Raw genomic sequence first — 23,673 nt, 5'->3', positions numbered from 1 at the left:
CTGCTGCCACTTGGATGATGGTGCTTAAACTTGTGAGAGTTGAAATCTTCTGCAGCACCTCACTCTTACACATGCTTTGCTTTAGACAGAACCATGGATACTTTTCTAGAATTTTGCAGAGAGTAAATTTAGCTGCTGTTTCTTGTAATCTTTGTGTCAGTGGAAAAAGTCCTTGGCGCTCTCTGCTCTTTTCTCAACAAAGCTCAGTTTCACATCCTGCATGGGATCTGCCCAGGAAAACCACAGCCCATTGAGTAACTCCACTGGAGCTGCTGTGAGTTGGAGAACTTGCTCAATGGCATCTGCTGATTTTAACCCGATCACATCTTTCTTATCTAACCAGTTTTTCCAGAAGAGATTGACATAAATCATGGCTTTGTCTGCTACTGACAGAACAATCAATATGTTAGGCTGTTTTGTTAACTTAATTTGAAAGTAAAAATAACTTTTTAACTAGTTTTATTTATTGGTAAGGATGAATCATCCCCTGAGTCAATCTCTATTCTTACAAATAGTAATGCAAAGTGTTTCATAAACCTCACCCAGCCCCCTCCAACAGCAACATACACAGCTAGCGTGCATGTGGAACAGAAACCCAACAAACATGCATGCATCATAAACTCAGTGGAAAATATTTATCAAATATTAGGAGCAAAGCTGCAGAAGGGAAGTGGAAGATTTAGATGGCATTTAGCCTCAAGTGGGACAATGACCCTAAACACACTGCTGAGACAACACTCCAGTGATGTAAATGTCCTGTAATGGTCCAGTCAAAGCCCAGACTTCAATTCAGCTTGATAATCGTTGGTATGATTTAAAAATGATGGTGATTTGCTTAAAAAGGTGGTTCTACGAAGTATTTTAAGAATAGGCTAGATGTATAGTAATGGAGGCTCACATTTTGTTTTTTTGGTCTTATTTCTTGTTTTATATCATTTATAATATAACATTTTCCATGTTCAAAGTGGCATAATCTCTTTATATTCCAGGTTGCAAGACACAAAACAAAGGATGGGGAATCCTTTTGCAACCTGTGACTACAATGAATGTGTTTTCTTTTCCTTTCAACACGGTGAAAGAAATTACCACACTGCTGAGATTGCTTCTCTGCTTCAGTTAAACTACCCACAATCCTGCACTGCATCACTTTCATTGTCACATGACCAACCTCCTCCTCCTCCTTCTCCTGCAACACAGATGGCAACAAGATGGAAATTAACATTGGTTGTAAATATTGCCCAGTTTTACCTATCAGACCCATACCTATATGTTGACAATACCGGTGTTAATGTCAATATATCAAGCATCCCTACTTTTTTTTGTAAGATGAAGATAAAGTTTGTTTTTTGGGGGGGGGGCTAAAAACAAATGCCCAGTAATATTTACATTTAAAACCATTTTGAAAATCATTCATCTTTTTCCATCTACTTCCCAAGTATGCACTTTGTGTTGGTCTTTCACATGAAATCCCAATAAAATACAATAAATGGCGAAGTTCAGGGGTGTGTATACTTTTGTGGGATACTGTAGGCCTGAAATGGTGGGTGAAATGCAGTCATGCGGCGAGCCGTTCTGCTTGGGTGTACACAGCCATTATGATGCCTCCTGGATGTGTATTTGTAGTCATCTGTGTAGTCTCATGTCAAAGTTTGTGTCTTTCCTGAGAAGTGTTTTTCAGACGTTGTGGTATGCCATTCAACCAGATAGACTCCTTCATCTAGAGTGTGTAGATTCTGAATTTAGAAATTAAAAAAGTGGACTATTTACATTTTTGCGTAAAGACACGTGGCGGCTCATGGCAAGGGGCATACAAGGAACGTTGTGAGGCTGGTAGGCAGAGCAGAAAGGCTTGGAGTGCTTGAGTCTGCTTGTGGTTGAGCTTTTTGCAGCAGGAAATGACCGAACTCAACACAGAGGCTAAAAATAATGCCTGTTGTTAAGGGAGAACAGAGCCAGAGAACCAGCAGAGTACAGAAAATATTATTTCAATAAAACCACAGGCCCAAAACCACCGACTCTTTTTCAGATAAAAGCCCAGCCAGAAAAGAAGAAGGGGTGAAGTTAAGGTTGGGTGTTGGTGAAGGCTTTAAACAGGGCTGGTGGTTTCTGCTGGGTCTTTTCACCTTCTTTCTCTGAATTTACTCTGTTTGCCAGAGAAAAGGTGTGGCCATTTAGATGGGTTCTGGCTGGTAGTTTCGCCACCCTCCCCTCCTCTCACTGGAAGCCTGGCACTCAGTACTGCCCGGGCTAAGAATGGAGTGTTCCTCCAGCTCACGCGATGCGGTGTGGCAGAAATTTCCTGCAATAAAAAGCATGAAACCTGTGAGGGAGGAGGAAAGGTGAGTAGGTAGCTGGGTGGGGAGCAGGATGTTCCCCAAACTGACCACTGGCTAACCTGCCGGCCCCCTCCCCTGTTATAAAAAACACATTTTTGGCCTCGTATGTGTTCTCTCACACTCTGTGCTTCACCCTCGCTCCCATTTTCTTTTTTTTCAAATCCTGCTTTCATTTAGCACATGGCAGCGCTCCATTAAACTCCTTAGTTTTCCAAACCAAAAAGCTATTTCCTGATTCCCTCCCTCATTCATATAATTATTCTGCTGGACTCAGGCTCCTGGTTCTCCTTTTTATTTCCAACCCTGACTATTCTGAAGTGAGGGTGACATCACAGCCTCATTGGGGCAAAGGTGACCCAGCTTAGGCTCTCCGGGTCAGAGGTCAGGGCTGTTTCTGCTCATAGGCAGGTCAAGGCAAGACAAGTTTATTTCTATAGAACATTTCAGCAACAGAACATTTCTTGATGAAAAAAGTACATTACAGTGTCATAATAAAGGAAAGTTAAACTACATGCTTGATGCTTTTAGGCCCATACTTTCTTCATATAAAATATATTACACATTCGTTGCCTTTAAAAAATATTCAATCCCCTTGACCTTCTTCCACATTTTGTCACATCACAACTACAAACATTAATGGATTTTATTTGTATTTTTGTGATAAATCAACACGCCGTAGTGTATATTTGTGAAGTGAAAGAAAACTGATTAATGGCTTTCCAACTTTTTTCATTCATGCATTTGTATTCAGCAACCCCCACCCCTCCTTTTTACTCTAACGCCCTTAAATTATGCCAAATGCAAAAATTTGCCCTCAGAAGTAAACTTATTAGTGAAGAGACTCCACCTTTGTGTAATTCAATCTCAATAGAAATCCTGTTGTTCTTCAAATGCCACAGAGGCTTCTCAGAGGACGCACAAACACCATCCCCACAGTAAAACAAGATGGTGGCAGCATTATGCTGTGGGGAGGCTTTTCTTCAGTAAGGACAGGGAATCTGGATGGAACTAAATACGGGGAAGGGAACTTGTTGGAGGCTTGAGACTGGGGCAGAGGTTCACCTTCGGAACAACTACAAAAGGTGGTTTTACGGGTTTGCTAAGTATTGACTCAATGGGAACAAATACAAAGACACACCACACTTTTCAGATTTTATGTATTTATTAATTCCACCCATCCATTCGCTATACCTGCTTTTTAGGTCCCCGGGGGGCTGGTGCCGATCTCCAGTGGTCATTGGGCAGAAGGCGGGGTACACCATCATGTTTTTGTACTTTAGTAAGAAGCCGGAATACCCGGAGAGAACCCATGCATGCCTGGAGAATGTGCACACTCCATGCTGAAAATCGTCTTTCTGCAAAGCAACAGTGCTGACCACGGGAGCTCACAAAGATGTTGCACTTTGTGTTGATCTGTCTCATAAAATGCAGATAAATTATTTTCATGTCCATGTTTGTAACGTGACAAAATGTGGAAAGGTTCAAGACCCTGTGCTCAGTCGGATCATATTATATTCTAACATGATGGGATTTTAGTATTTCAGGATGAAATCATGTGGTCAAAGGGTGAGAGCTTGAGCTTAGCATGCAATGATTCATGGCTCGGTTATATGTTAACAGTCACATGGTTAATGTGTTGAGGGCTCGTTAAAGACTGTGGTATTCACTCCATAAATGACCACATTGTTCCCATTCATACACACACACACACACACACACACACAGACACTCTTGTTTTGCTATATGTAGTGAGGACCATGTGTTGACTCCCATTGACTTCCATTGATTTTCAGTCATTTTCAACCCTTTCTATGCCCTAACCCTGACAATAACCCTAAACCTAACCATTACCAGTGCATGCCTAACCCTAACCTTGACCTAAAGTCAATTCATACCTTAGTCCTAAACCTAACCGTTAGCAAAATAGGTCGCGAGGACCAGCAAAATGTCCTCACTTTGGTACAAACGGTCCTCAATTTGATGGTGAAATCGGGAAAATTGTTCTCACTGTGATGCCAAGACAGGAACACACACACACACACACACACACACACACACACACACACACACACACACACACACACACACACAAAGGGATTCAACTTTTGATGTGATTCTGATTTGGCTGCAGTGTGCTCCCAAATTCTCTGGTAAAGGAGCAACTCACTTGTTTTGCTCATTTAGCTGCTGAACCTGTGCAGAGTTTATTCTTCTGCTCTTTTAACCAACTGCTGATGTTAACTCTCTTAAACTGTGACAAAACTTTTAACCAGTGTGCTCCTGTCCTTGCTTTTCACTTCTTATCCCCATAAACCAAAAGATTTTATGTTCATTCGGCAACTGCTGCAGAGCAGACAGGAGACTGACTCCATGTTCAACATCAAACCTATAATCATGTCTAAAAGTTCAACCGTTTATCTTATATGATTAAATAGTGCACTGAAGAGCAAGGGTGGCCTTGCAGAGGAACAGTTGCCTTGTACTATGGAGGCTCGATGCAGCAGAGAACAAATAGCATCCACTAGTGCCACAAAAACAAACAAATATTAAGTGTTAAAGGCTTTTAAGAGAACAACAAAATGTAATTATTTCCAATGTTGATGCTTCCTGCCTCTCCGACATGTTGGATATTGAGTTCGGGACCAAATCCTGACTGATGGTGAATCATTCTGGTCATATCTGCTGTTAATGTTGATCACAAGTCGTTGGCTTTTGTCTGAGAAGTCAGTACAGATGCTCATCTGGATTTAAATATGGGGAGTTTCTAGTACACAGATGACAAAGCGTTCAGCGTTCTAGTCTTGGAACCACTTCGTCATCAATGTTACTGTGTAAGACGATCTCTGTAAAGCTGGGAAATAAGCAGATCATGACCAGGTTGTTCCTGGACTTCTTGAAAAAGTTCTCGGAGGATGTTTTGATCTCACTCTTCATTCATGCCTGTGTTTTTGGACAGAATTGGTAGAAGAGGACTATTCACTTTGGTTAAGAACAGTGTACCAACTCCAAAGCATGATAGGGGTAGTGTCATGCTGGGGCATTGTTTAACTACCAGGGAGTCTGGTGCATTGCACAAAGCTAATGGAATATTAAACATGAAGGTGTTTCTCAGCTAGATGTTTCACCAGGACAGGGATCCCAAAAACACACTGAAGCTGGGTTTGGAAACAATGAAGCAGGCTAATATAGAAGGCCCCACCTCAACTCCACTGATAGTTCATGAAGTTTGCTTAAAGCCCAGGTGTGTGGCAGGAAACCTGGCGATTTAAGTTAATTTCTGTGTTTTATAAGCAGAAGGCAGAGAAGCAGCAGCTGCTGCTGTCGCCATGATAATGACCACCAAGATGCTGACTCGCCCCGTCTCTGAGAAGTTTGGTGTTGCGCAACAGGATACAAGTGTTTCCTGTTGCGCAACTGCTAGTGGAAATAATTTTCCATGAGCTCCTGGAGTAATTTACTTTAGGATCCAATGAGAAACGTCCAATGGTGGACGGGCACCATATTGTCTCCTTTAGGCCTCTTCTAAACCTAAATTATAAACGGAGATCTGCTCGACTGTATTTATATGGGAGTTAAAACCTATTCTCACCCTTTATAAGGATCTGGTGTGCAAAACAACTACAGCTGACTCAAGAAATGGTCAAAAAGAACCAGTAAACAGGCTGCAATAGTCTGCTCCTCAGTTACTACAGGATTTTTGTTTTATTAGAAACAAATTATTGACAGGATTTACAGTTGTAAATACATGAGTCTTTAAAATGTATTCATGCTGCCTCACCTTTTTACAACCACAAACCTTGCTGTATTTTTGTGGGATTTTATGTGAAAGACCCACTATGACTGTAAAATAGAAGGAAAATTTTGGTTTTCTAAATTTTTACAAATAAAAATCAGATTTGCACTTCCAGTTCTAGTCTAGAAAGTAGCATCCGTGGGGGATGCTACTTTGCAAAATCACATGCCCACAGCATGATGCTGCCCCCACCATGTTTCCGAGTAGGGATGGTATGATCAGGGTAATGTGATATGTTACATTTGTGTGTTTGTACACATAGGCTAAAAAGTAAAATGTTCTACTCTGTGTCCTAGTGGTAAACTGCAAACATGACTAGTTCTGGCTCTCTTTTAACAGTGGCTTTCTTCTTGCCAGTCTTCTATATAACCCAGATTTGCGTTGCTACTACCTATCCTCTCAGCAGATTCTCCCATCTGAGCTGTGGATCTCCCCGGCTCCTCCATTGTTTCCATGGAACTCCTGGTTGTTTCTGAATAACAGCACAGCCTGTCAGTTTAGGTGGATGCTGAGGACTTGGTAGGTTTTCAGTTGTGCCATAGTCTTTCCATTGTCAGATGATGGAGTAAACAGAGCTCTGTGAGAAGTTCAAAACTTTCTGTGTTCCTTAGTCTTCATGATTCTGTTTGTTCATTAATGTTTTCTAACAAACCAAACAACCTATCTTCACATCAGTCCTGACCAGTTCTGACCACAGCATGAAGCTGCCACCACCTTTTGTTACCACATAGATTGTTTTGCACATAGGTCAAACGTTTTAAACTTGGTCTTATCTGAGAAGAGCACCTTCTTCTATGTGATGCTGTGTCTGCTGCAAGGCTTAAAGCAACTTTAAACTGGTGTTCTTTTTGCAGCTATTTAAAAACTGTTTTCCTTTGAGTACATGGCTAATAGCTATCCTGCAACAGATTCAGAGCTGTGTATCTATGCAGCCAAGAAGGTCCTGGGTTCAAGTCCCAACCTGGAGTCTTTTTAGAGTGTGCATGTTCTCCGCGTGCATGCGTGCCATTTTGATTTGGTCACTCTGAATTGCCCATAGGTATATGTGTGTGTGTGCACTGTTGTTTGTCCTGTGTGTCTTTGTGTTGCCCTGTCATGACTTGTTCGGTAGGAACCCCGCCTCTCACCTAATGACTGCCGGAGAAAGGTACTAGACCCCTTGCGACCCTGCATGGATAGATGGATAGAATGTGACACAGTGTGGAAAAGTTCAAGGGCAATAGATACTTTTCCAGGCCAGTTCACCACAATGTTCAGCACTCCAACCCTGCTGTTGCACAGCTGAGTCACGGGATCATGAGAATTGTAGTTAGGAAACCAAGGTGTGGCGAGAGATGTAGAAAGACGATAATTATACCTTTGCTGATCCCCGCCTCCTCAAGGCCGTCCTGCACCCCTCCCTCCCCCAAAAGTGGATAATGGGCTCATGAGGGTAGCATAGCTGTTGGTAACGTTGTAGGAGTGCCATTAAACACCACAGGAGGCAAAATGCTGTTGAGGGGGAAAGCAGACACCACCAAGGGGAGACTGGAGGAGGAGGACAGCTCTAAGAGATCCACTGGCTCGCCTTGCCAGACAGTCAAATCTCAGACACCGCACACAGGGCAAGCTTCCACACGCCACTGTGATCTCAATCACTCAACAATACAGCTGACATGCTCAAATTAAAGTGGGACACACGAAGCAACACTACCTTTGAATGCCTTATTTTTATCATCTTTGCCTGTATATCTTTTATGACTTGACATCTTTGCAGCACCCAGGACAACCTGTCCAGTTCAAGCATGTCTGTCTTGGCTTTATATCTTTAGCTGGGAAAGATGAGATTCCCAGGGTACAGGATAAGATGACATTCAAGATGCGCTGAATTTCATAAGAAAAGAACACAGAGTACCATGCAGGGCAGTGCTGCATGCACCACCATCTGCTGAGTCATAATGGACTCAGTGGTTCCCACTTCATCCAGCATACCAGCAAAAATGTCCAAAATGAGTCAGGTTGTAAGAGTATGTTGAGGAACTGCCATAACACACCTGAGCAGCAGTTTGCCTAGTATGACAAAATCTGCAATCCTGGCAAGCAAAATGACCAAAAAAGTGAAATAATACCTATAAAGGCTGGACTGATAAGAAAACAAGACAGTGCTAAATGCTAAATTAATCTTCAGAATAAAAATGCAGATTTCTCTTTGGCCCCAATGTTTCCTTTAGAACCAGAATCAACTTTATTTGCCAAGTTTGTGCCATAAACAAGGAATCTGGTTTCAGCTCCACTTATGTATCGGTCTGGGCAATCTGACTGTTAAGTGTTTATCAGAGAAACAGCCTGGGGAAGAAACTGTCTCTGTGGCGGCTGGTTTTAGCAGGGGGCGTTTTGTAGTGCTGACCTAAAGGTAAAAGTCTAAACAGTTTGTTTGGAAGATATGTTGGGTCTGCAGAGATGTTAGCTCCCATCCTCCCTAGATGTGTACAAGTCCTGGATGGAGGAGAAATCAGCCCTGATGATTCTCTCTGTTGAACTTCTCTCTGCAGACCTAATTGTTCGCTGTAGTCCTGACTTGCTCTGTTTTGTGGATGAGCCAAACCACACAGATATGAATGTGCACAGGATGATGGCAGTGTAGAAGACGCTCCTGTAGAAGGTTGTACTTCTTGAAATGCTGCAGGAAGTACAGTCTCTGCTGGGTCTTCTTCCAAACAGCGTCTGTGTGGGAGTACCACCTCAAGAAATGGTGGTTCCTAGGAACTGGAAATGGTCCACAGTCAACACAGTGTTGTTGAGGATGTTGAAGGGAGGCAGTGTGGGAGGAGTTCTCCAGAGGTCCAACATCATCTTCACTGTCTTGAGCGGGTTAAGCTCCAGGTGGTTCTGACCGTACCAGTGCACCAGTTGATCCACCTCCTGTCTGTATACAGACTCCACATTGTCCTGGATCAGACCAGTGACAGTGGTGTCATCTACAAACCTCAGGAGTTTCACAGACGGGTCTGCTGAGGGGCAGTTAGCATGCTGAGAACAAAAACACAAGAACATGATGTTTTCTAATGTGGCCACATGTTGCACGTTATCACACCAAAAAGCACAGGTACAAGTTATTATAGCAAAATGTGTAACATGTGAAAAACATGGAAAGATTTTTCTGTTTTTACATATTATCATCTCATTTTCACATGTGAAACACATGCAGGTAGACATCCCACATGTGAAACCTTTCACAATATGTGAAGCCTGGGGACACTTTTCATATTTGGAGTTTCTATGATTTGCGATGTTAGAAAATCACATAAAAAACAGAGGAAAGCTGTGGTTTATCCTTTCCAAACCATACTTCCCTGTTTAAAACAATACTTACTGTCTGATAAGTGCAATCTTGGGGCAGAGTGAGAATTTATATTTAAAACAGTTTTTGCAGCCCAGGTTGTGTCATGTGCATAGTTTCATCTGAAGAAGGATGGACTGTCAGGGGGTCAGGGAGCGTTGATTGCCTTGTATCACCGTTATCTCAGCTCTATTATGTAGACCGACTGTGGCTTAGCTTTGTTAAAGCTCGGTGTGATTCAAAAAGGGCTCTAACAGTCCAATCCATTTACCATTTTACAAAAAACCCCATCAGTTTCACATGAGAATTTACATGTGTTACACATTATACCATCAAAGTGTATCAAAGCAACGATTCCCAGAACATGTGGTTTAGAATATATCTGACATGGGATTTTCACGTGTGAAATTTCACATGTACCTAGTCATATTAACATTTGAAATTCAGTTTTTGTTTTTTCCTTCCCCATAAAATTAAAGGTTGCATATCTTAATGATGCATTTAACACCAGCCAGTTTCCCTTATGGACGGTTTGCTTCAATGCAGAATGAAAGTGAAGATCTGTATGAACATGGCAGACATTAAATAACGACAGTGAGATATTCAACGTGCAGTATATGGTCAACAAAAAATCAACAATAGTTTAAAACAAGTATTTCAGAGTGAGTCATGTAGCAGAAAAAAATAAAGTAAATTCACCTCCAAACTTGATTTGATTAAGTTTGACTTTTGTGTCTAATGTTAAGGTGGAGTTAGAAGTTTGTTGAGAGAGAGCCGTTATTTTCTAAAACAAGCAGTGTGGACCACGAAACATCAAACTGTGTGAGCCGTCTAAACATCAGCTCAAAATATAGGGTGACGTTACAATGACTTTCTCATCTTTTTCAGTTCACTGGGCTCAGATATAGTTACTCTTTTTTGTTCTTTTAATATTTTTGTGAAATATAAAGTAACATATGATATCGCTGGCTCCTCAGTGTGTCTAGATATCTGATGGCAAACAGCCAACACAGACAGGTTTTTTCCCAAGAAATTAATTTTCATCTAAATCTGATGCAAGAGCCTCCCTTCACCACACAGTCTGATGGATGTTTCTCTCACAGCTGGGCCAGCTTACTGGCTGGCTGGATGGGGTGTGGGACGTGGAGGGTGAGATGGTGGGGGAGTTGGGTTACATTCCTTCCATTGGGGCTGTCTGTCTGCCAACCAGGTCACTCCCAGTTCAGTCCCGGGAAAATGAGAGGGAAGAATTTCCTCTGTGTCCATACTGGGCCCAGCCAGAACCATTCAGAGGCAGAGGCCTGTGTGCACCAGGGGCACGTGGGTGTGCATGATGCTTGAAACTGAGCACCCAGTATAATATGACTTGCATGTTATTTCCTTACACTGTAACAGGCACTGGGTTCTGCTTAGTGTTTATGTGTGTACGCATCCATACTGAGTCACATACAAGACCATTTGTTTTGTATTTTACTGGTTTCAGCAGAGCAGGTCATAATAATACGACAGGAAGAGGTATCCCAATCCTTGTGGTTTTTAGTATAACAATGGCCATCAGTGGGCTCTAAATGGACAAACTTTATCAGTTTATTGTTTTACTTAATGCCCCTACACGTGGCCCATTCTGGGGTGGCCGGGCTCTGGCACTCGGTGGTTAGGTCTGGCTTCCCCGGCGGCCCCGCGCCATTCCGGACCTTATGTGGGGTTCCTTGTGACGACATTGTTGTAAATAAGCGCCGTTTAACTAAATAATCTGAACTGAAGCTATCTGTGTAGTTATGCTGCTATAGGCTTAGGCTGCTGGAGGACATAACGACCACTTTCACCCTCTTCGTTACATTCTCACACTACTCTCCAATTTTGCATTATTTGCTGTTATTTCAGCTTTTAACTTTGTTCTCTCTTTTCTCTTCCTAGAAGCTACACCTGGCCTGACTCTGTGTCTACCTGTGACACCTTTCTTGGGGTGGAGCATCGTCCGAGCTTCTGCTGGCAACAACTTAATGCTCACCCTCTACCGATGATCCACATGGCCCTGTCTTTTAGTGTTTAACCCTTTCTCTCTCCTAGACATGGAAATTGATTGAGCTTTACTGTCACTAATTATATGTGCTCTCTTTCAGACTCTAACCTTGAAAACTGGCTCAGAGTTTATCTGTTCTTTGTTTCTAGGTGAAATGACTAAAGGAGCTACATCCATTAACATTTACTTTTCCTTCCCATAGAAAGTACTCCTGGATCAGTGCTTATTTGTTCTATTTGTGTCTCTGCTCTGTTCTCTCAAACCCCGAGTCGGTCGTGGCAGATGGCCGCTCACACTGAGCCTGGTTCTGCTGGAGGTTTCTTCCTGTTAAAAGGGAGTTTTTCCTCTCCACTGTCACTACATGCATGCTCAGTATGAGGGATTGCTGCAAAGTCAACGCCAGTGACTGTCCACTGTCTCTACATGCTCATCCAGGAGGAGGGAATGCTGCAAGTCACTGACTGGATGCAATCTGCTGGGTTTCCTTAGATAGAAAAACTTTTTATCCACTTTGAATAAATACCTAACTCTGACTGCACTGTTCAATTGTTAGGATTAATTGGAATGTATCTACTAGACTGTTGTGAAGTGCCTTGAGACAACATGTGTTGTGAATTGGCGCTATATAAATAAACTGAATTGAATTAAATTGAACTAGTTCAGGGCTCAGCTCCAGCTCAGTGTGACACATATGATGCTGATCTCAAAGTCTGAAAATATGTCACTCTGTGTTTATTCCTCTTTCCTAACAGAAATCCCCGAATAACCCATCCTTGGAAAAATTTTGTGGCATTACACCAACCAAACCCATGTCACATTTGCCAATAAACTTTTTCATGTTTCCACTGATATTTTCATGAATCCTCTTCGGAGATGAGTCTTTGAGGTTGGAAGGCCCCCTTGCCATCACCCTAATCTTTAACTCCTTTCACAGACTCTCAATCAGATTCTACTTGGGACACCAACTGAACCACTCTAAAACATTAATATTATTTCCCCTGTCAGAAATCTGTATGAATAAATTTGGACTTAAAGACAAGACCCTAAATGTTTTAGAGTACAGCAGAACTGATCTGGGTCAGAACACAAGTCAGAAGCAACAAGAATATTTCATCCAAACACTATTTTTTAGGACCCCGGTAGATCTGCAGCAGGGACAGGTGAAGGACAGAGACGTGTCTTTCAGTGTGAAGAACTGGACAACTGGTGACCGAAGGAGCATATGAGTGGAGGAGCAAACCACAAGAAGAAACTCATTAAAACTATCCATCTAGCTGTGGTTCCTTCTCTAGGGAACAGAAAAAATGAGATCTTAGAAGAAGACTGAAAGGTCTGATAATGGTTCTGTGTTGGAGAACATGAGAACATCAGCAGCATCACCATGTTTCATGTGTGTTTCTCCTCCTCCAAGGTTCTGCTGTACATGTGACTCATTTATTTACTGTAGCAAGAATTAACTTACATCCTGAGCTCCATCCGTCTCCATGAACCCAATCCTACACCTTCAGCCACCACCGTATAATGGTGGACGGGGTTTGAGGCTCAGAGGATCCTGGGAGCTTTGCTCTCTGCAGCTTTCAGTTCCTGTTTGGGTCTACCAAGACAAACCGGATCCTCAAGAGGAGTCATAAACCTCTGTATGTGTCTTCTGGATCAAGTCACTGTTGATTCACCTCAGTGAGATGAGCTGCAAAATGTAACACATCTGTAAACAATCTTGCTACAGATTCTCCATTGGTTTTAGGCCTGGACTTTGACTAGGCCATTCTAACACATGAATATGGTTTGATCTAAACCAGGTGTACCCAAGTCCAGTTCTGATTTGCTGGTGTCCTGCATGTTTTACGTGTTCCTCTGGTTCAACACACCTGTTTCAAATAAGTGGTTCATTAGGAGGCATCTGACTGGCGACCTGTCCAGGGTGTACCCCACCTCTCATGTGTAGACTGCTGGAGATAGGCACCAGCTCCCCTGAGACCCTGTACAGAAGAAGCGGGTATAGAAGATGGATGGATGGATGGATGGATAGGAGGCATCTGCAGAACTTGATGAGGTGGTGAGGAGGTAATTCAGCTACTAATACTGCTGTGTTGGAGCAGGGATACCTCTAAAACATGCTATTGAGGATTGGAGTTAGCCACCCTTGATCTAAAGTCCAGCGCTGTCAAACTCCAGTCTTCGAAGGTTGGTGTCCTGCAACTTTTAGATGTGTTCCTGGTTCAACACACCTGAATCAAATAATTAGGAGATTAGCAGGACTCTGGAGAACTTCACTGCATACTGAGGAGGAAATGTAGCCATCTGATTCAGGTGTGTTGAAGCAGAGACACATCTAAAAGTTGCAAGACACCGACCTTCGAAGCCTGGAGTTTGACACCTGTGAAAACGATTTCCACTGCAGCTCTGGCTGGATGTTTAGGATCGGTTTCTTCTTGGAAAGTGAAGAGGTTTTCTTCTAGGAATGTTCCTATATTTAGCTCCATCCAACTTCTGAACAAACCTGACCAGCTTCCTTGTCCATGCTGAAAAAATGTTTCACCAGAGAATGATGCTGCCACCACCATGTTTCATTCTGGGAATGATGATGTTCAAGGTAATGGGCAGCGTTACTTTTCATCCACATTTAGTGTTTTAGATATTTTTCCAGGAAGATCAGATTGTGGAGTACACGACTGATAGTTGTTCTCTTGAGAGGTTCTTCCATCATAGCTGTGGATCTCTGCAGCTTCTCCAGAGTTACCAAGGGTCTCTGGGCTTGGAGCCATTCTCTTTCCCTTTTTCAGATGATGGATTGAACATTGCTCCAACAAACCTGGGGATATTGTTGTAGAACCTGAACCTGCTTTAAACTTCTCCACATATTTCTCCTTCATGGTGCTGTTTGTTATCTAAAGAAATCTGAAGATAATGAGGTGACTTCAAAAAGGGACAACATTTTATTTAGGCGTTTCAGGGGGGCCTATTATAATCACACACCGCACTTTTCAGATTTGTATGTGTAAAGATAAAAACCATGAATAATTTCCATTCCCTTAAGCATGCACTTAATTCATATACCTTATACCCTCACAACTTTTTTTCTTATTTGCAAGTTTTTACAGCTTGTATTCATCCAGAATGCTTCGGATAGTGAAGGTCCAAACAGAACACACAAACATGGAGACTTTCTATGTTTTTTGGGGGGGTTGTTGTCGAGTTCTTGTCTGGGACAGGAAACATGTGACCAGAATATGGGGCGTGTAGAGCTTGGCAGCTGCGTGGACACAATTACTCACAATAGAGGATGGGGGCTTTTTGACGACACACACAGGACTTAGCCCTCCTAGGCTGTCGCAAGGAATCAGATTAGATGTTAGCCCGCAAAGAACCCAAGAACAAGGAAGGGACTACACCAACACCGGTTCAGTCTCAAGGGTCATTTGTCGTTTCAACCCCAGAATTAATATGTAACAGCCGTTCCTGCGAGTCCACTACCTCAATAGGTCATTCAATCACCGCGTTTTGTCTGTTTCACTTTCCTGGCAAGGCTTCTGGTCCGAAAGAGAGCTACAATCTGCTGTCTGACACATTTCCTGTCTGCGTTTCAAGTCTGATTACTGCTCCCAGGAGTCACGTGGAGCTCCGGGGTCAGACAATGCAGCACAAGAAGACAAAGGGAAAAGCAAGAGTTTAAATACAACCTACAGATAGGATACACTGTAACCTCATCACACGTGACTGCTTCTACGGCTGTGAAAAAGTATTTGCCCTAATGTCAGGTTGTGCACCAAATGCTGCCATCAAGCATTTTAGATAACTGGCGATCAGTGTTTTACATCACTGTGAAGGAATTTAACACACTGCTCTCTGCAGAATAGGTTTTATTCAGAAACAACTGTTTGATAAGAGCAACACACAAAATCTCAATCATATTTAAGTCCAGACTTTGACTAGACCACTCTAAAACCTTTAACTTGTTTTATTATTATTTTTTTTTTCAGGGTTAGACTTGCTGCTGTGCTTTGAATAATTTGATCCTTTCTAGCCCAAGTAAGCTTGAGTAAGACAGAAAGATAGAGCAGAATTCATGGCCCAGGTCCAGAAAGCAGCAAACCAAATCATCACACAATCACCAACATGTTTGGCCTCAGGTGTGATGTTTTTTTTTTTTGCAATGCTGTGTTGATTTTATGCTAGATGTGTGGAGACACCTTCCAAAAACATTCCACTTGTGTCTCGTTAGGCCACAGAATATTTGACCAAACGTCTTGGGGATCACCAATATGTTTATTTAGCAAATGTGAGACAAGTCTTCTTTTTCCTCTGCAGTGGTTTTGGTCTTTGACGTGTTGAATCGAAGCCATTTTGCCAATTCAGTCTTTGTCTTATTGTTGAATCATAAACCCTGACCTTTACTGAGGCATATGAGGCCCAGAAGAGCTTTAGATGTTGTTGTAAGTTCTTCTGTGACCTCCTTGATGAATCGTTGATGCATTCTTGGAGTAATTCTTTTATAGGCTGGCCACTCCTGGGAAAGTTCAACACTGTTCCATGTTTTCTCCATTTGTTGTTCCCAAAGCTTCGTAACCTTTTCAACCAATAGATGTCAGGGACTTGGTTTTGGATTTGTTCAAGTCGGGGCATTACGTGATGCTTTTTGAGATCTTTAGCCTACTTCATGTTGTCAGGCAGGTTCTATTTAAGGCATTTCTTAACTCTACCTGTCTGTCACTAATCAGGCCATGGCATGGCTTGTGAAATTTAAACCAGCTTTAAATCACAGTTTATTCTTGATTTAACAAAGTGGTGATTATTTCTTTACATAGGGCCAGATGGGTTTGGCTAATGTTTTCTCTTAATAAATGAAACATTATAACTATTTGAAATCTGCTTTCTGTATTTACTCAGGTTTTCTTTGATATTTAATGTGTTTGATGATCTGAAACATTTATGTGTATATAAAATCAAAAACAGAAAAAAAAAAAAAACTTTTCAGGGACAAAAATCTTTTTCACACACTGTCAGGACCCAGTGCTAAGGGGGGAAGCGGCTCTGTGCATTTATGTTTCATTAGAGGGACCATTCCTCCAAACACACACAGCTCTGAGTTTAGCATCATGGGAACTGCAGATAGCAGCTGGCAACCGGGAGATAAGGAAGGAGTTTGGGTGAAGTGATCCAGCCCTGGTAGAGAAGGTTCTGCTAACCAAAGGCAAGAGTTGATTTTTTGGATAAAACGAGGGAGTGTAGTCGACAAGCTGAACTTTACACTCACCACCTCACATCCTCTTTTTAAAATATGGAGAGAACACTGTCTTTTCATCCTTCTGCCACAAGCTGACTAAACAGGGCCACCTGGTGGTCACATACAGTGAGGAAAGTGAACACCCTGCGACTTTGCAAGTTCTCCCTCCCACTTAGAAATCATGGAGGTCTGAAATTATCATCTTAGGTGCATGTCCACTGTGAGAGACATAATTAGAAAAATAAAAAACCCGGAGATCACAATGTATGATTTTTTTTTATAATTTATTTGTGTGTTACTGCTGCAAATAAGCATTTGAACACCTGTGAAAATCAATGTTAATATTTGGTACAGTAGCCTTTGTTTGCACTTATCTCCAAACTGCCCAACTTTAGCTGTTCCTGTAATCTGGTCATTTCTAACATCCAATTCTGTCACCTCCAGCTCAACCGTCTGTCTTTTAGACAGTACCACAACAATAAAAATGTTACGTTGAGCTTAAAGGGATAATTCAGATTTTTTGAAGTTGGACCCTGTTTAGAGTTTAAACCCAGATATTAACTTTCTTGCAGTAGGTGCAGTCATTGTAAAAAATAAAGAACACCCTTTTTCTGTACTTGGATATTTTTATATCATAACATGAGAAAAGTCTTGTCTTCACCAGGTTCTAAAATTAGTTAATTCTATCCTCAAGTGTAGAAAAACATGACAGATCCAACAGAATAAAAAAATCATTAGCCCCCACTGTGACCCAACAGCCTGCAGAACCACCTGAAGCTGCAAAAACCATCAGAAATTATGTTTTGCTTCAGTTCATTGAAGTTGGCAGAGATTTGGTCCCAGCATCCTTAAAGTCCCACCACAGAATTTCAGTCAAGATGAGGTCTGGACTTTGACTGGACCATTGCTGCTGTGTTTTGGGTTGTCCATTGCCCTCTTGATGACCCTGTTTGGGCCCAGCTTCAGCTATTGGACAGGTGAACTCACTTTTGCAGAGGAGTTTGTCGGCCGACTCAATAACTGCAAGGTGCCAAGCCGTATTTGTTTTCTTTTTCTGATTGTCCTTTCATGAACTGTAATATTTCAAAAGCTAATTCAAGCCTGTACAATCTGAGGGGGAGCTGCTCTTTTTTTTTTGCAATTTCTCTGAGCATTACAAGGTCTGAATTTAAGTTGAGATTGCTGGGACATCCAGTTCTGAGAAGATCAGAAATTGTTGTAACTGATTTGTATTTGTTAAGGATCCTTCTCTCTGCAGAATGCTGCCCTTGTAACCCTTCTCAGATTAATGGGCATCGACCGTTGTTTCCCTAATTGCTGATTACTTTCCATCCAGCAATGCGTTAACCCATGACTGTACGCTCTAGAGCAGCAAACTGATTAAACCTGCTTTCACAATGGTGTTCACAAATGCTTTTGAATGAGTTCTTTTAATTAACAACACTCAACTGTTATTCCCCCTCCTAAATCCATCAGAAACACACAGCTTTTTCATTCTGGCTTCATGTTTAAGTATAAAATCATATCTGTGTGTTTTAGTTTGAATGTGGTTAAATTTAAATAATTTTTCAACCTGATAGGCATTTTATTTTTAGATTTGATGCACATAAAATTCAGATTTAATACAGGAATGCAGAACCCAAAACATAAAACATGACCCACATCTCTAAGCCATTACGGGTTCATATATGTTAAACAGAGATGGGTAAACTAGCCAAAAATTGTACTCAAGAAAGAAAAGAACTACTTCAACATATTTGTATTCGAGTAGAAGTAAAAGGTAGTCATCCACAAATATACTGAGAAACAGTTTGATCATAATATCTGATTTAATTAGCAAAGAAACATATAATCAGACAGACAAAAATAAAAAATGAGTAAATTCTGGTAGTTTAAAGAATAAAACAAAAAATGAGTAAATATAAGTAACATCAAAACACACATTTCCAAATCTTGCTTTCACTCAACATGAAGGCTTTGAAACAAATACTTTATGCTGTAACTATATGTATTGTAACAGTGCAAAGTACTTCTGTGACAATATACAATATATTGTTTCCTGTATATCCAGTTGACCTCCAAATAACAGCAGGGCAGAAAATGATATCAGACCAATAAAGCTTGTGAACAAACAAGAAGTCTTACTTTAACATAAATTGTGTGTTTCTGTTCTTCATTCTGTGGCGTAACTCGAGGTGGGTAACATAGCCAGAAATTGTACCAGAGTAAGACTAGCATCACTTCAAAATAATATTATTCAGTAGAAGTAAAAAGTACAGTGTAGTAAAACTACTTCTAGAAACACATTTTTCTCAGAAAGTTACCGAAATAAATGTAAGGGTGTAAATGTACTTACTACATACCTCTGATGTTAAGTAATCACAAATGTATTGTTCCAGTTCAAGAATGCTTTCCATTGGCTCCCACAGACCGAGTGAATGGGAGGGATGGAGGACTTTATGTTTGACTGCGCATCTGTGCTGGGATGTAAAGCTACAGAGATGGCCCAGGTAAAGGCAGCAGGTGGAACACCAAGGAGTCACCAGGACTTCGCAGAACTTTACTCTGACATGGCTACGGTCAGCTCCAGTGCAGGTTGGTCGAAAAAGCAATCAAATGTATTAAAGACAACAGACCTGACCCTAAATGTAAAGGTTCTGGTCCACTGTGACAATATTTGTACAGGGGTCTAGAAAATAACTCATTTGTTTTTATGTATTCAGTTAAATTACAGCATCAACTGTTGGTGAGTGACTTCTTTTTTGTAGAAATTAGGACTGTTTTCAGTTACATTGGCCTGCTGTCAGTTGCTGGTGGAATTTTAAACACTGTTACCTTAAAAGAAATATTGTCATTTATTGGCACTGTTTTCTGGAAATAGAGTTTAATTTTCTGTAATAAATACCTGAACCATTAACAGTAGTTTTCCATTAAATTCCAATTAAAAACTAAATGTTAGACCAAGCAACAAAAGCAGTTTTGTGAACAGACATTGACCCATTTCCATAGATTGGTTCCTTCATCAGTGATTGTGGACATAATCTTGGTCAAATCCACCAGTTTCTGGTATCTTTTTCTCACGAGCCTGCTTTTAGGCAGCCAAAGCTCTGTGGCTCTCAGGTTGCTGCTGGCAGTGGGAACCACTGAGTCAGTCTAATCCCTCTTTTTTGGTGATTTGCACTCATACAAGTGAAGGTTTTTTTTTTTTTTCTACCACGCCACCGAAGTTAAGAAATAGGAGCTGGAGAATTGTCTCCACTAAAAATGAAGGTCTTTTGCATGCAAAGCCTCAGTCTCTTCTCCTATTTTTTGCGTCTGAAAGCAGATATAGGTGAGCCCGGGAGGAAAGGAACGACGTGCGAGACCTCCGTGACCGTCGGCCTCAACAGGGGAAGCAAAGCCTACCCTTCTCCTGCCAGGAGACGCCACCGCACGACCTTCAGCCACAAGCAGCTGGAACAGCTGGAATTAGCCTTTCAGCAAAATCAGTACCCCGACATCTACTGCAGGGAGGAGCTGGCTCGACTCACGAAACTCAACGAAGCTCGCATACAGGTGGGAGCTTGTTCCTTTTACATCAACCTGTTATCTAAAAATGAACAGTCAGACATTTACATCTAATCATCTTAGGCCTGAATGTGACATTGATTTTAGACTATTAATGTTTCATTTAAACCATTGTTTTGCCAGGGTGGAATGACAATCTATGATTTTTGTGAACAAGTAGAGTTCAGTATTATTTGGTCCTTTGCACCTCCACTACCCAATTTCTGTAGCCATCATCAAGCTTCTAGCATAGTTCAGTTAGGATATTTTATCACCTTCTTGGCAGAATTGCTGGAGATTATTTAAATTGGTGGATCTCATGGCATAGACCCAACTTTCAAGGTAGTGTCCTGCTTTATCCACGCGTAAAACCATTTTCAATGTGTTTAGAATCATTGTCGTATTGCAACACTCAGCTGTGTCCTGGTTTCAACCATCTAATTAATGATGTGAGGTGATACTGACAAATTTTGAGCTAGTCCTCCTTCTTCACTATTCCATCCACTGTGATACAGATCCAAAGGTAAATTATGGAGCCACCACCATGCTTTACAGATTGATACAGTGTTGGATTCGAAAGCTTCAGCTTGACCACAAAGCTTTTCTCCAGATAACATTTGTCTTGTCCATGCAGATGGAGATTTCAGCCAAGCATGAAGGTGCTAAGCATCTGATCCATATACAGAAGCTTTAGTCCTCAACGTGGCAGTCCCGCATTTGAACCCTGGCGACATTTGCCGCATGTCTGTTCCCATTTCATGTCTAACAACTGTCAAAAAATACCGGGAAACATAAAAAGCCTCGAAGGTGTTGATTTAGCAGCAGGAGCTCAGTTCATAATGATGTCAAACTGGCTGCACTGTGGACAGCGACACTGGTGTTCCAGCAGTTCCTTGGAGGTTCCTGGGTTTATCCATCCATCCATCCATCCATCCCTCCATCCCTCCCTCCCTCCCTTCCTTCCTTCCTTTCTTTCTTTCTTTCTTTCTTCCTTCCTTTCTTTCTTTCTTTCTTTCTTTCTTTCTTTCTTTCTTTCTTTCTTTCTTTCTTTCTTTCTTTCTTTCTTTCTTTCTTTCTTTCTTTCTTTCTTTCTTGCTTTCTTTCTTTCTTTCTTTCTTTCTTTCTTTCTTTCTTTCTTTCTTGCTTTCTTTCTTTCTTTCTTTCTTTCTTTCTTTCTTTCTTTCTTGCTTTCTTTCTTTCTTTCTTTCTTTCTTTCTTTCTTTCTTGCTTTCTTTCTTGCTTTCTCGGAGATTGGGTCGTGGGGGTAACTGGTCCAGGAGGGAAACCCAGATATTCCTCGCCCCAGCAACATCCTCCAGCCCATTCTGGTGGATCCCAAGGCGTTCCAAGGCCAGACAACATATATAGTCATTCTAGTGAGTTCTGGGTCTTCCCTGGGGTCTCCACCCAGTGGGGTGTGCCTTGAAGACCTCCAAAGGGAAGCACCCAGGAGGCATCCTGATCAGATACCCAAACCACCTCAACTGACTCCTTTCTATGTGGAGAAGCAGCAGCTCTACTTCGAGATCCTCACCCTATCTCTTGAGCTGACTCTAGCCACATTAGGGGGGATGCTGATTAATTTTGACTACCCGTATCCTGTATTTCGTTCTTTTGGTCATGATCTATATCGCATAACCAAGGTGAGGGTCAGAACATATCTGGCTGGTAAATCAAGAGCTTTTCCTGAACAGTGGAATCAGAATCAGCTTTACTGGCTGATAAGGTGCACCAACAAGGAATTTGAATTCGGCTTCACATGCTCACAGTGTACGGATGTTAAGTATAAATCCTAACCATTTATTCTATCATCCTAACTCATTTCCTCTCACCTGAGGCTGACAGTTTGGATCATTGCTGTTGAAAGCACATCAAAACTGATCTTGGAATGGATAAATATGGCGATCATCGAGATTCTGGAATGACATCCCAAACCCTCGACTTCAACCACATTGAACATTTGTGCTTAAAAGCCATGCCTGTTCTAGGAAACCAACCATTGTAAATAAACTCCACCAATTCTGCCAATGAGAACAATGAATGTTTCAGCCAGAATTGTGCAAGAAGCGTTTTAGATGTCGGACCACAGCTGTTTAACAATTAGTCACTGTTATCTTGTCTCAGCAGGTGTGGTTCCAGAACAGAAGAGCCAAACAGCGCAAACATGAGCGGGCTTCCCAGAAAGTGTTCCCTGTTGGTGTGATGACAGGCCACAGGGCGCTAATGGGGGGCATGCCTCGACAGTACTACCCCCAGCCCTTGGCTCACATCCCTCATCTGTCCTCCATGCTGCCATCTGGGGCATACACCCGCCACCAAAATCAAGTCAGTCGCTGTCCCTGTCCCAGCAGCCCCCCACAACCCGCCCCTCAGCGCCAGCACGATGATTGGTACGGCTCACTAAGAACCAACCTCTCTTCGCCCATGTTCCCATTGGGCTCCATGCAGCCTCTGGAGACAACCTCCCACTGGAGCTAGGAAGATAAAGGAAACCCAGTGTATCCCACCTGGTTGTGCCTCTACTACATGTCATTTTTTCCTAAATAAAGCCAAAATAAAAACCATAAATTTGTCTCCATTTGAAAGCAGGATCTTCTGATTTGCAAGTCTCCACTGAAACATTGTAATATGATGATGATGATGATGGCTTCATTTGTTCCCTGTTGGCTAATTAATTTGCAGCATCGTCAGCAGGCTTTTACATGCAAAGACAGCAACATACGTACACGAGCATTTACAGTGACATAAACAGTGAAGATGTTTGAGTTTCCTAGTAATGTTATGGTGCTTTGTACCGTTTAACAATTTGATTGTTTGCGGTATGAAGGAAAATGTCCCGATTCTTGTTAACAGAGGACGGTAGTACCTTCACCCTGAAGGCCACAGCTCAAAAATAAGAGCTCGGGGCGGTGATTATTTTCTGCTACAACCTTTTTTTTGCCTTCCTCATCACTCTATCCATGTATATTCCTTCCAGGCTCTGCAAGGTGGTTCCCAACAGCTTGCTGGCTGTGCTTACTATACTTAAAGCCTTCAATAAAAGCAGAATATAACATTGAAACCATTGGCGTATGTATGGAAGCATGTGCTAGAGTTCTTTGTTTAAAATATTCTCTAAAAATACAATGTGGGAAAGCTACTGCTCTCTAGTATTCATTTTGCAGGCAAAGAGGAGATGGTTCACTTTAGAAGTTGTAAAGACATTGATATCCTTAAAACGGCTTTAAATAAATCATTAACTTTTATAACTGTTTTGTTTACTTCGCTGTGTGAAATCTATGATTTATTGTAACATTTACGTCAAAATAATCTGTCCGTTTTTATAGCTCATCGTAGCACAGAAACAGCCCTGGTGAAAGTACCAAAAGATTTTCTCATGTACTCCTTTAGATCTCAGTGCTGCAAGTGATGCGGTCAATCACCAATATTTTT

At 41.7% G+C, this 23,673-nt stretch overlaps 1 protein-coding gene across 2 annotated transcripts; it reads left to right on the top strand.

The window, feature by feature from the left end:
• The first annotated feature begins 18,992 nt into the window (after positions 1–18,992).
• On the top strand, positions 18,993–23,475 carry prop1 (PROP paired-like homeobox 1). Of its 2 annotated transcripts, none has more exons than XM_047352323.1 (3): positions 18,993–19,290; positions 20,018–20,250; positions 22,369–23,475. In XM_047352323.1, exons 1-3 carry the CDS (start codon positions 19,134–19,136, stop codon positions 22,717–22,719), a joined length of 741 nt encoding a protein of 246 aa, XP_047208279.1. In that variant the 5' UTR covers positions 18,993–19,133; the 3' UTR covers positions 22,720–23,475. The 2 variants fall into 2 exon arrangements, with proteins under 2 accessions (XP_047208279.1, XP_047208280.1); XM_047352324.1 differs by having other exon boundaries at positions 19,042–19,290; positions 20,021–20,250.
• Positions 23,476–23,673: the final 198 nt, after the last annotated feature.

The sequence above is a fragment of the Girardinichthys multiradiatus genome, chromosome 22 (genome assembly GCF_021462225.1).
Source record: "Girardinichthys multiradiatus isolate DD_20200921_A chromosome 22, DD_fGirMul_XY1, whole genome shotgun sequence".
In the NCBI taxonomy this organism is placed as follows: domain Eukaryota; kingdom Metazoa; phylum Chordata; class Actinopteri; order Cyprinodontiformes; family Goodeidae; genus Girardinichthys; species Girardinichthys multiradiatus.
Note: the sequence above shows the minus strand (reverse complement) of the source record. Positions and strands in the feature narration are given on the sequence as shown.